The sequence below is a fragment of the Fundulus heteroclitus genome, chromosome 7, assembly GCF_011125445.2.
Source record: "Fundulus heteroclitus isolate FHET01 chromosome 7, MU-UCD_Fhet_4.1, whole genome shotgun sequence".
Classification (NCBI taxonomy): domain Eukaryota; kingdom Metazoa; phylum Chordata; class Actinopteri; order Cyprinodontiformes; family Fundulidae; genus Fundulus; species Fundulus heteroclitus.
This window is the reverse complement of record NC_046367.1, coordinates 7,849,087-7,863,007: the sequence shown is the minus strand read 5'-3', so window position 1 is coordinate 7,863,007 and position 13,921 is coordinate 7,849,087. Positions and strand designations below refer to the sequence as shown.

Below are 13,921 nucleotides of genomic sequence, written 5' to 3'. Positions count from 1 at the left end.
CATTTGTTTTTCAGTTCAATAGTAGCAGATATGTCACATTAGAGGCGTTCAGAAATCATTTCTAACCGTCTCATAAAACCTGCCATTTTAACAGAGGTGTGTGGACTTTTATTGATAAGAAAGGCCTGTAATTTACTTAAGAAATCCAGTGAAGTCTAAATAAATATAATAGTGTAATACATATTGGTAGTGCATTTAACAAGTGCGGGAACAGACCACGCCTGAGTTTAATGTTTAGTACCATCTGAGCTGACCACGTCGCAGATGATGTTCACTTCATTCATGGGGATCTGCCAGTGAGCTTTCTCCTCGGTGAAACTCAGAGCCCTGCTTTCCTGTCGATGGCAGGGATAGCTTTGGACACGCAGGAACGCTGGGCCCTGGAGGCACACAGCACACGGTTACAGAAAACACACACACACACACACACCAGTGACAGCACCACTGGTCTTTAGATAAAGCTAGTTCTTTTTTTCCCCCCTCCTCCTTAACGTTAAAATTTTGGTTTGAATTAGCAAACACATTTCTGTCTATGTCACCATGGAAACTGTGACTCTAAATAAAGAAAAAAATAAGACAATTTCCTAATTATCTTGGAAAAAAGCATTATGAACACAAGAAAAAGTTGAAAAGCTAAAAGGAAGGAAGATTTGCGTGATTAAAAGATTTCTTTGCTGACAAAGATTCGACAGCTGAGGAGGTAAAAAACTGATTCAGTTCGTTCATGTTTACTTCACTCGTATGGCAACAGCTTGGCCTCTCATTTGTTAAAGTTTGGGTTTCATAGTCCTCTAAATGTTTTTAGTGGGTGACGGGTTGACTGTATGCAAACAAGCATTAAATGCCTTGCAAATCATTCATAGACCCTGAATTATATGGATACAACATTGATTTTCTCATTTTACGTGACAGAGCAACTTAAAGTGGTGCGTACTTGTGAGGCGGAAGGAAAGCATTGATCTGAAATGTTTGGCATGCAGCCCTCCTGAATGAATACTTTTTACAACTCAGAATTTACACCGCTAATTCTGGAGTATTTTCTACCAGCTTGGCACATCTACAGACTACATTTTTACTCATTCTTTGCCAACTACCCCAGCCCTCTCACTCTGGGTGCAGGACATCTGTAAACATACATTTTCAACTCTGGCCTTATATTCTCAGTTGGGTCTAGATCTACGCTATATTTGATCCAATTTAGGATTATTCCTAAACACTGAGCTAGATGTTCACAGCTCAGGATTTCTGATTTGTAATCTAATCCTGTTCTCCAGAACGTTCTCCCTGACCTGTCTGCTGTGTTCCTTGGTCCCCATGATGCAGTTTGTTTGTTCTCTAATGTTCTCTAACAAACCTCTGCGGCCAGAAGCAGAACTGGATTTAGACTAACAACCGCGTATCCTTTTCCTTCTGTGTAACAATTACGCACCACGTTGGGATACTGTCACAAAAAGTCCTCATGGAATGAGTTGTTTTCATAAACTGAGAAAACGCGGTTCAATTTAAGAAGCAGATATATTCATAATTATTTGTGTGCATCATAAAAAAAAGAAAAAAAAAAGAATTGAACTTAAAAATTTTCCTATAGTCTGGCTCCATGTGCTTTACCTTGACGTCTATAGTGTGTGTCTCGGTGGGACAGAGCAGTTTGCGGCGAGCGTTGCCACCTTGGTTTAAGGCCCAGTATCCTGTCATCCTGACGTCCGGCAGTGGCAGCCTAAAGACAATAAACCGGTAAGGCCGGACACAAAAAAAAATAACAATTTCCTGGGACAAAAACAAACAGCTACTCCATGCGAGCACAAACTACTGTTCTGTGATTTTTCATCTTGGATAAATTATGGGTCAAACTGCTGCTGTTGGCCGCAGATATGAAAACAAAGTTCTGGCCTTTAAGGGCTCAAAGTGGCAGCTGCAAAACGATATCAGATGACAGCTAAATTCTGCTGGGACTTGGATCACATGGGGGGGAAAAAAAAAGACTGTCATTTAATCTCGCTTTCCCTGGGGATGGAAAAGCCAATATATGCAGAACAAATATCTTTATGTGCTCGAAGATGTTTACTGTTTTTCCCATGAATCGTAGCTGGAGCATGGCCACGAGCTTATTGGCTGCAGGTGGGGTGAAAGATGCAGCCTGACCACAAAACGCACACATTCCAAAAGAGACTGGAAGGACTGGAAGGAAGGAGGGTCCTCACACCACGAATAAGTCTAGGAGCGGAAACGCAGCGAGACACACAAAACAAGCCGTTTCATGTTTTTCCATGTCCAAAATTGGAAATCAGGACACTGAATATTTGCTTTATTGTACACAACATGTGAGTGGGGCTACTGGTCTGACATCAACTGTTCAAGATGGAGCAATGAAACACTAAATCAGGGTGACACAGAAACGCCGGCAAAGTTCATCCACATAGTATGTTTACTAATTGTTTGAGGAAAATACTTGTTTCTGCTCTGCTCACTCATTATGTCTCATTGCTTAGTTACAAAACTGAACTTGCATCTTAAATGTGTAAAATAAAACCACAGGAGACAGAAGAAACAAATATTTTCCTTTATTTAACAGAACAATCTGTACATTATTTGAGACACTTTAGAGGATAATGAGATCAATTTATGATTCTGATAAATAACTGAGGTATGTGAAAGATGAAGACATCCACTGATTCAACACTTCATGGAAGCAAACAAGGCAACACAGGCCGCTTTTAAGCGGTTCAGCAGTTCATTGCTATCAGTCACATGTTTGGTCAGAATTGCAGAAACCGCCTTTAGTGGACAAAGCAACAAGTGAAAATGACAAGAGATACACAGAGAAACCGGCCAGCGACTGGAATCCATCGATTGTAAGCTTGATCACTTAAGATCAGCTAGTTTGAAAATGAAAAATCCTGTCATTTCCTGATCAGTGAACACACCACGTTCAAAGGCTACCAGGCTGCACTGACACTAACACTCTTCGGTGCAGATGCTGTTAATGTGGGAAGAAGACTGAAAGTCGGCTATTGTCAGTATCTGCAAACTACTTAGAAATGAAGTCAGAGCAGGCTATTTGAAGATAAATCGTATTTTCAACACCATGTGGAGGCATGTATGCGGTCCCCTCAGGCTGACAGATTGACAGAGAGCCAGAAATGCTGAACGTCCTGAAGCAGAGTCGCTCTCTTTACTGTCTTGAGCTTTCAACCTCTGTCAATTATAGAACACATCGGATTTATAAAGGTTGGCAGAGATTTGGAAATCTTAAGAGTTACGTTCTCCAGCAAACACACACAGAAGCATCAGCTCATCTTATCATTGCGAGATCTACACATCTTCATGCTTTGCAATCAAGGCTATCCTGATATCGAAAGGGGAGTCACAAAAATAACACCCTAGATCCCCCTTAGGAGGTAGCCACAGACCCTTAACCCCCCTGATCAATAACCGATAATACAAGATTATAATGCAGAGTCTGTGGCATGTGCAGAGCAGAGGCACCGCATGATCTCGCTGTGTCCATCTGATCTGACAAGTGTTGCTCAGCAGCACCTGATGCAGATATGAACATGTTAAGGATGTGAGCAAAAACTTTGCACTAATTTAAAGTACTGAGAGCATCTGAAGAGCCCGCATGAGGATCACAACGCACAGCTCAGCCCACATGTTCTGATGCATATTACCCAGGCCACTACACACTCTTCAGTTTAAAACCGCAAGCTTTACCTCACTTAACTACTACATTTTCTATTATACTCTAGTCATCTTCATGTGAAAATATTTACCATGAACCTGCTTAAAAACTAGTCTGGTCTTGTTATTTGTCTGAAACAACAATAACCTAAGACTGGGCTCCAATGGGACTTTTTAAATAAGGAATAAAGCATCTTACAGGCTAAATGGAGATTCCTTAAAGTGCGGTTTGTGAAGGATGGCACATTTATAACCTTTGTAGAAACTGGAAAGATTAGTGGATTTAGTGCTTCGTTTGGAAGTTAAGAAATACATGGGACACTTAGCGTGAATTTTAAGATTTTACAAACCAAATAGAGTGAAATTTACTTTTATTTTTTACTTTTGATTGAACCTACATTCAGGAAGTCCAAAACCAAAATACTGATGGTTAAAATGTTAAATCAAGGCAGGATTAGGCAAATAATTGTTAAGAATTTAAATGTATTCTTAAACAATATGAAATAACCACTTGGGGCAGAATAGCTAGAAATAACTTGTTTTGAAGTCTTTTTAAATTTTAAATATTAAATTTAGATTCGGCTAAAATCTGTATTTGCTGGTCGAAGATTTACAAAAGCAGCAATCTAAAATAGGCCACGAAACTCTGATCAGTGCATCTCTAAAAGAATTGCTCGTTGCAAAAAGAACAATAAGCAATAAGCCATTAGCCATTATGATCTATGTAGCTAAACATGGCAGATGTTAGGACCAAACCAAGAAAAAGAAAACAGTTGTGTTTGCAAAACATTTTGGCAGTGATGTGACACAAGTGTTGGGTTTTGCAAACTTGAAAGTTCAGTCTATTTGGTGACCCTTCTAAAGGTCTTGATCAGGGATCCAGATTTGCAGTCTGTAGGATTCAAACCAAGGAACTGGACGTCTTCCCAGGACCCTGGTCTAACCGCTAGTCCAACACTCCCCACTCCCACTTGAAATAATGGCCTTTTTGAGTTAGCAATGGCTACCTCCAAAGAAACATTATTGCTTTGCATCAAAAGACCCCACATTCAGCAAAGCGTGGCAAAGAACATTACAGAGGAAAGAACAGTGTTCTGGCTCAAGAGCTTCATCAAGTGGAGGCAGCAGTGAAGAAGGTTTCAGGACGGCCGGGAGTCTCTAGCAAGCTCAACAGCTACCTCCGCCTTTGTGTTGCCACCAGTGCAGAGCTGGAATCTGGCGAGAGTTCATTTACGTTAACAGTGAGGCTTGTTTGAATTTTCACCAACAGATATTCCTTCTGATTGATTGAACATTTGGAAAATCATTTGTCTAGGGCAGAAAAGATGGGAGCCACAATGAGTCCTGTTTAGGCCCAGCAATGATGCCTCCTACGAGTGGTTGCTTCAGAGCCACAGGAGTGGGCTTCCTAAAGGTTCCTCCCAAGAATGCTACCATGTAGAAACAGTGGACTCAAAATGTCCTGCAAGAGGGATGATCTGTGGATTTTACAGCATGGTGGAGCACAGGTCAATAAAGTGATCATAGAGTGGTCCAAGATAAAGCATTGAATTTTGGATCTATTGGAAAACCTCAGCAGAGCAGGAGAAGAAACAGAAGCCAACAAAATCTGCTCAATCCAGAGCACAAAACTGTAATGGCCGAAATTTATAGTCATCCAGACCACTCAAAGTGCTTTGCTCAAGAGTCACATCCACCCAGTTGCTCCCACAGAAAGATGAACACATTCATACACCCATCCGCCCAGTCAGGTTGTAACCTGAGTTTAAAAGCCTTGCCCAGCTTTCTGATAGCAAGATGACTGATCAACCTACAGAGCAACAGTCATCTCAAAGACTACGCAGTAAATATTAAGTTTATCAATCAAAAAGCCAAAAACACAACATTTGTGTCGCTGCCAAAACGAATTGTAGATACTCTATACAATAATTTGTGAAATCTGTCTCCCGTTTGGAATAGCAGCCGAGCTGATGGAGGATGGTCAGCAGGTTGTATCGCACCACTGGAACTGACCAATCAGAGACAGCAACAGAGGCAATACTGCAGTGCGGTCAGCCTCCTCTACCTACCAGCGCTGCCTACTTAGGGGTTTAACTATCAAACAGGGCCATTGGTACATACCCGTTAAGGTCTTTTCACAATTTTTCCGCAAAATCAAATGAGTGATGTGTCTATTCTTGAATGTGTTTTTAGTGTGTAAGTCAGTGACACTAGCATTAAGTGCTTCTTGGGTCTTACTCCTTTGCCAGATTGACAGAGGTTGGCTTGGCGCCGATGGGAATCCCATGCTTGTGTAAAGCCTCAATCAGAACCTCCCGCGTGTCTTTATTGTACGAGTCGAAGTCAAAGACGTTCCTGACCACGTTGGCAAGACCCTCGTTGGGAAATTTCTGTTGAGACAGTAAAGTGCAGACAAACACAAAATCAATTTACATACAGTGTTAGTGTGAGTTAATGAAACGCTCTACATTCTCTAGAAATGTTTACAGTCAGTAATTATAACAAGGCTAAACATGCTAGCCACACTAACCGCATTAATCACTGATAAAACACAGGATATCATTTTTCTGTTGAACAATAATAGTAAAATCCTGTTTTTCAGAGACTGCTCTTACACAAACACATTGCATCTTTAAACCTGCTAATAGTATATAAATACCTGATGACAGCTCATGGCAGAAAGGATGGAACGGCAAATTCTGAATGCTGTTAATTTTAGTTTCTAAAGAATTGAATGTAAAAATGTGCAGCTTGCTAAGGTCTGGTGACAGATTGAACCTTTCGTTCCTTAAGTCTTCTGATCATGTGCTTATTTCATGATGCTGGTGAATTTTGTGCAGAATAGGTTTCTCGGCTTTGCCCCGCTGAAGGTTGTCTGCCACAGCTGGTCTAAAACAGCTGCAGAGAATTAGTAAACAATCGCTCGGTTCACACAGCAACCTGTTAAGAAGTTCTCAAAGTCCGTCTCGTTAATATGTTCGCACCACTCCTGTCTGAGTATAGAAGAACTATGCTGACTCTGTAAGTCAGAGCAACACTCTCACTCTTTGCTCTCATCCTGTACACGGTTCTGTGATAAATCTTCATCATAACAGTGCTTAGATATCCTATTTTTTCCATCACAAGACAAATTGGGGCCAACAATAATTGGTATTGATTGTTCAGAGGTTTACAAAAACTGGATTTGGGTAACTGGCTAAAGAAACTGGTGGGTACATGTAAGAACTTAAGGTGTAGCTCACTCATTTCTGCCGTTGTCCCTCTTTAATTGTTGCTGAATACAACTGTGCATCTCACTGTGTTATGTTGAAGGAGCAAATGTGACCTGATTCCATGGCAACGACAGTAAGTTACCATCAGATGTTGATGCAATAAAGACATCTATAGCTTATCAGAACATCAGCTGCTTTAAATGACTCCCTACATTTTGTGATTATTTGACAATCCAAAAATCATTTGCCAGACTTTGTTGGATGTGCATCTCCTCTGCTTCCACAGTAGCACTGCATGCACAACCACAGGCACCCATCACATGTTGCCACTGCAATCATTAATGAAGCAGATGGGAGTCATACAAGTTCTCTGAATACAGATGGCACCTTTAGCAGGATTTCTACTGCTGGGATTTACGAAGATTCCAGCCCACAGATTGATAGAAAGACAATGGACAATTCTTCATGAATGAGAAAGATACTAAATGTATAGAGTATAGTGTAGATATGTAGGGTGTAACATGTGCTGTTGAACTGATGACATATTTTACACAAACAGACTGATTTCTATTGGAAAGCTGGGACAATCGGGGAAAGTGATGCATGACAGAGATAAATATGCTCATTCTTAACTTTCCTGAGCGATTGGTGGCATCAGAGTTGTTCATCCGTTTTTACCGTTAACTTAATGATAAGTATGTTTGGAGAAGTCAAGGTGAGGCTTTCAAAGACCAGCTGTACCAGCTGTCTAGCATGGTAGTGGCTGCATCATGGAGTACAGCCTTTTTAGTTGGCAGTGCAACAGGTGCATCTCACAAGCTGATAGAACAATAAAGAAGAAGGAGTACCTCTAAAATGTCAACTTAATTTTTTCCCCCAACACCTCTTGGAACAAAGAGACCAGCCCAACATTGAGCTCCTAGAATTCCCTTTCCATGTTAGACGATGTGGGGGTTAAAGAAATTATTCAATAAATGTAATTGTGTGAAATGAACCATTTCTTTTCAAAATTGTAACAGTTCTTTGTCATATAACAACACAAACCATTAAAAGCACAACCTTCATGCCCCTGCATGTACAATTGTAAACTTACATAATAACTAGTTTTAGCCTTACATGAGACTGTCATTTTGAATCAACGTTAGCCTGCCATATTCATCTGAATAAATAGACTTTAGTGTAGACAGCAAGATATAGTAATATATAATAAACAGCCAGGGACATTAGGACCTCTGTTACAGAGAGGTTTCAGGAAGTTACGCAGAGCAATAAATGTCTCCATTGTCAATAGTAGGCTGATCCCAAAGAGTCGCACCTGAATGTCTCAAGCACTACAGACGATAGATTAAGACTTCCTGTTGCCACACAGGGATCATTATTACAAAAGGTGAAATCGTAATTACAGCCAACAGCAGCTATGACCTCAAAGGAGACCATTTTCCCTCGCACTAAATTACACCCTTAGTGTCCCACTCTAACAGGTATCAATAATGGAGGTGATGGATACCAGAGCCATGGTGCCAGTGGAAAAATCAAACGTAAGGCTGTCTCCCTGCAGGCTGGATTACTGAAATAAAGTGTTGCAGGACAGAAACAAAGAGGTCGATTAAGAATTTCAAAGGTAACTCTTCTAAATCTAGTTTTTTTTGGCACTGGTCCACAAACAGCAAGTGAAATAAAACTACAACCCTGATTCACACACCAGGGAGATATTCCATATCAATACTTTAAATCTGTTAACATTTCAGGCTCACAACCATTCTCCAGTATGCCAACCTGTATATTCCTCAGCATTAAATAGCTGTGCTGCCTGCAATCATGAGAAATGTCACCACCTGTTAGCACACACATACTACGTCTACAAATCTGACACAACCAGAAACATACATTGCTATCAAAGTGCTTCTCCAAATTATATCTCACGGCCTAAAATTACGTGCATCTCAAAACAAAAAAAAGACGCAAGTATGCGGGAATACATGTGCCTCTGATATTTAGCACCGCAATGGCGAATTAGGTTTGGTAGAAAACGTCAAATACTAAATGTAATGGGGGTTTTGTGACCATGACATTTCTTCACAGATCTTATCAGCGCACTTTGCAGTTAGCTTGTCTGAGCTCTCAGGGTGGATAATTTAGATACTCTCCCATCCGGAAAGAAAAACTGCAAAGCTGACCGACTGTTCTCAGGTGTGACACGGAGGAGAGGCGTGGAGTCCACTGGCTCAACCCACCTCCGACAAGGGCAGCTCTGGGACAATATTTCTATGGTATCTTGACCAAAGCAACCAGTGCGAAAAAGAGCAGGATATAGTTATTGATTGAATAATCAGCTAAGGTTTTCTGGCAGCATACTTAGAGTTTAACGACCTTTCTCTAATGGACGCCTTCAGAGCAAGACAAAAATAAAGCGTGTAGTTAAAGCTGACTGTTAAAGAGGCGGTGTCTGAGAGGTATCTCCTATGTGTGAGATTGTCTTATATAACCAGGAGAGTGCCAAACCCTGACATTACTCCCTTTTTTGTGTAGCAGTATATTTTATGGCGTATGTGTGTGAGGGTTTTTCTCAGAGTCGACAGGAAACACCGTCTTCCCTCTGTGGCTCAGCAAAGTCATGAGGTCCATCTCCTGCATTATTAAAGCATCTAGCGCTGCAGGACTCAAGGCGGACAAACACGCTGAATAATTAATAGAAACCAGTCTGACATTGAACCTGAGGAAATGAAAGAGAAAAAATATGGTAAAAAAAAAGGGTACGCAGTGCATGAGTCCCCCTACCTGCAGGTGTTTAACAATGTTGACCACCTCCCGGGTGGAGTATGGGTAGGTGATGGTGCCCTGGTCAGCCATGGATCGCAGCTCTCCGAAGGCGACCACCAGCTTCTGCAGGGTGGCCTCGGGAACATCGGGGCCGTACTGTTTCAGCATGGCCAGCTCTGCCTGGGGCTTTGGGTTGTCCACAGCATGGCAGCTGAATATATCACCTGTTCTCCCACAGAGAGAGGATTTCCGTTCACCACGCTGACGGCATTGTAGACTGGACAACATTCAACAGTTCACACACCAACGACACATTCTGACTGCTCAGCCCTTCCTGCAGTTCCAGTCTGCTCCAACCAGCTCCAGTTTAGTAGAAAAGCCTGACATCAACTTGGTTGAAGCGTTGAAGGAATGTAACAGCGACTACACATCTACGCCGTAGAAGCTCGAGTTTGTGACCTTTTCTGACCCCTGAGACCCATTGCTCTCCTTAACCTTCCTTTTTGGCAATGGGTTCACCGGTACAATGAGGTTTCCACACCAGGAACATTTCATTTGTCATGCTAAAACCACACATTTTAATCCATTTAAAGAGATTTTCTTTGAGCGGCTCACATATGAAGTGGAAGAATAAGTCCAAAAAGGTTTTACAAACAAAAAAAAATCAAAAAAGTGTGTCATGCATTTGTATTTAGCCACTCTAATGAGATATAACAACCTTTCACTGCATTTGGAGCAGCACACCTTATGGGCCACGTCTCTTTCAGAGTAACTCATTCAGAAACAAAAATCTTTGACCCATTCTTTACAAAATAGGCCAAGATTAGACAGATCCAATGGAAATCATCTATGAACTTCAACTTCAATTTCTTGCCACAGATCTTAAATTGGATTTAAGTCTAGGCTTTGACTAGGCCATTCTAACACATTACATGCTTTGATCTAATCTACTGTAGCTGTGGCTGCATGTTTAGGGTCGTTGTCCTGTAGGGAGGAACGTCAGCAAGAACAGTAAGAAGTACCATGACGAGCTTATCTTCTTGTGGTTTCTCATAACGACTGCTGCTTATGTATTGATTTGATACCGTGATTGGCTAAAACCAACCTTTGGCAGGCAGGCCCTAGGTGTTGCCTCGCCCAATCAGCTCGGAGGATTCCGCTGAATGTTCCTCCTTTCCAACAAGGGATTCGATGGGACAAGTCCCAGATTGATAATGTGCAGAAAGTAGAGTGCTACACAGCATCGATCTGGATGGCCAGGTTATCTGGCTGGATCTCTGATTAACGGTCCCCTTACTAGGGAGGTAAATAACCAGCTTTGTCATGATATGATGTAACATCAATTTGTTTGGATAACTGTACGATATTTGCCAATGTAAGAAAGTCTGTTATGATTTGAAGCGATCAATATGATGAGATATTATCTGGCCATCTAACATTTATACTGATTTCAACTAAAAAAACAACAACTTGATTCTACCAATTTATTTCAAAGCTCTTACAGGTATGAGACGTTTAAAATAAAAATCTGCATTCCTCTCATTCTAAAATAATAATAATAGATCACCAGTTCACTAAAGTCTCATCCCTGAATTTCAAATTAAAGGCGCATCTCAAAAATGATGATCTAGATTGATATTTTCATTACGCAGCAATGTAATTGGATCGTTAATAGTTTAGTAAATATATTGATGTGGATCGATGTATTGTTACAGCCCTACTGCTTACCTGGCTCGTCAGTCTAGGAAGACGACCAACACTTGGACGGTTTGCCGCTGTGCCATGCTCTTTCTCATGTGCAGAGGATGGATTGGCTAGAGCTCCGTGAGACGTTCAAAGCTTGGCCTATTGTTTTACAACCTAACCCTAATTTAAACTTGACCGGTCTGTTGTGTTCCTTGGTCTTCAATATGCAGTTTTTTCACTCATGTGTTCCAGCACACCTCTGAGAAATTCACACAACAGTTATGTTTTCGCTGAGATTACGTGTCTGTGTCTAAATGAAAGACCGCCTGAGGTGATTCTCTTTGGGGAATCAGGCCCCCTGGCCGGGTGCTACAGGGTGATCTAAGCCCTCTTGACTCATTTAGCTGCCATGCTGTCAGAAATTTTGAGGTTATTTTTAACAGTGATCACAAATTTCCTTTATCAGGTCAATGCAGAAGTTCAGGCTTGCTTTTATTATTGGAGGTACATTAAGAAAATTAAGCATCATTTTCCTCAGAATGCCCTTGAAATTATCGTTCATGCTTTTATTACCACTGGACTGGAATCCAGTACCGGATCAGCCGGACCCGACTCCTCTGCCTGTTTCTTTGAGAATTGCTTTTCAGGTTTGACTTTTGGTTTTTAAATCTATAAATGGTCTGGCACCGTCCTGCATCACTGAACCTTTACATAAACGCAGTCCTTGTAGGACGCTGAGAACTGAAAACCAAATGCTTTTAGTTGTCCCGAGGAGGTGACTAAAGGAGACCGAGCCTTTTCAGCTGCAGCTCCTAAACTGTGAAACAGTCTCCTATTACCGATTATCACCAGGTCCGACAGAACCTTGGGTGATTTTAAATCACTTTTCTCAACTCGTCTGTTTTCATTGGCTTTTAATTCAAGGCAGCGTGAGCAATAGGCCTGTGTTTCACAGGTAATATTTTCTTGTTTTTGCTTTTCTAGTTCTACTTATCCTAAGTGTGACATTGTCTTTTATTGCTTATTACTTTTGTCATTATATTCTGTTATTTTACCTGTGAATTACTTTGGTCACTCTGTTGTGTTTAATAGTGCTATATAAATAAAGGCTGACTGATTAAAGTTATACACAGATTAACTCTGTTTATTATCTAGATTTCTGAAGGCACATAGTTGGACTGGATTTTATTTAGGGTGTCAGAGTAAAGGTGGCTGAATACTAATGCATGCCACAATTTCTTTCTCACTAAAAAAAAACATACATTTACTTCAACTTCTCGATATGGCCCTGCTTTTTGTTAGTGCATCGCAAAAAATACCTAGAACATACATCAAATGTTGTTGTTGTAGTGGCACAAATGTGAGAACGTTCATGGAGCATGAATTCCTTTCCAAAGCATTGTGATTAAAGGTAGCTACTACCGAGCCTGTGATGTAGTTTTGTGAATGCGTGTTGGGATACCTAACGCTCCAAAAAAGTCATTGCCCAGGAATGGAAAGCCGGGTCGGTTAGCCAGGACCAGCATCCTGAAGTCTGGGTGCATCCCTATGATGTTGGGCCTCCCTGTGGCTTCACGTGGATCTATAAAATAAAACATAAAAACAGAGTTGCACGATCAAAAAAAAAGATTTAAGTAAAATAAATAGTAGTTCTAATTCTGTCTCTGCTAGCCTATGAATGTGGAGTAGCGTTTATCTCTCCCTGGCAGTATGAGATTTCCAGCTTTCTCGTCGCATTTTGTTGCTCTATATGGAAAACTAACATTTCTACAATCATATGAGGCTTCTATGTGAGCCTCCTTAAGTAGTTCGTGTGACATCAGAACCCCCGCCATCCCTACTGGCATCTCATCCGGTAACGCCTTAGCAGTGTAGCGTCATACCTGAGATGATCCTTCGCCCGTCGGCCAGGATCATCTCCCCGCTCTCCACCAGGGTTTTAAGGATGCAGGTGACGTTAGTGGGAGCTTTGTCGGCCTCGTCTATCACAAGGATGTGACCGTGCTTCACTGCCTTCACCTGAAAACGAGTTAAACACCATGCTTACACAAACTGTAGATTAACCCCTTATGTGCAACGTTTTTCAGCTTTAAATTGTACTAAACTAAATGGATGCGCATTCAGGGTAACTAAGAGCACAAACGTGATTCCGGAGTTCATGTGTGCGTCTGAAACTGACCAGGGGTGAGTCCTCGTACGTAATGATGCCATCCCGCACAGAGGGCTGCAGGGTTAGAGTCTGGACAGTTGTGTCCCTGAAGGAGGAAATAAACAGACTTACGTGTATTACTTAAAAACATCCTTCCGGTCAGACCTAAACATCTAAAAGATTTTTTCTTTGTCCATTATTTGGAATAATAGCTGCTACCAGATACACTTGACTAGTAGCTGTTCGGTAATATTTTTAGGGCCAAGCGTTAGGCCTTGGTAACTAGAAGAGAATCTGAACCAAAACTCGTAGCTTCACATAGACCCCAATAGCACAAAACACTGAAGAGGCTTCACTTCCTGTTTAGAACCTTGCATGAGCATCGCCTGGCCACGGAGGATGCTGGTCAGACCAAGACTGGGTCAGTAATGCTGAG

At 41.4% G+C, this 13,921-nt stretch overlaps 1 protein-coding gene across 2 annotated transcripts in view; it reads right to left on the bottom strand.

The window, feature by feature from the left end:
- vwa8 (von Willebrand factor A domain containing 8) overlaps positions 1–13,921 on the bottom strand; it is a 116,509-nt gene that overhangs the window by 59,811 nt on the left and 42,777 nt on the right. For both annotated transcript variants that reach the window (XM_036138850.1, XM_012876345.3), the window contains exons 22-28: positions 13,516–13,591; positions 13,220–13,355; positions 12,799–12,918; positions 9,669–9,874; positions 5,917–6,068; positions 1,609–1,717; positions 242–380 (exon numbers count right to left, since the gene is read on the bottom strand). In XM_036138850.1, the coding sequence (XP_035994743.1) occupies positions 242–380; positions 1,609–1,717; positions 5,917–6,068; positions 9,669–9,874; positions 12,799–12,918; positions 13,220–13,355; positions 13,516–13,591 (938 nt within the window). The remainder of the gene's footprint in view (positions 1–241; positions 381–1,608; positions 1,718–5,916; positions 6,069–9,668; positions 9,875–12,798; positions 12,919–13,219; positions 13,356–13,515; positions 13,592–13,921) is intronic.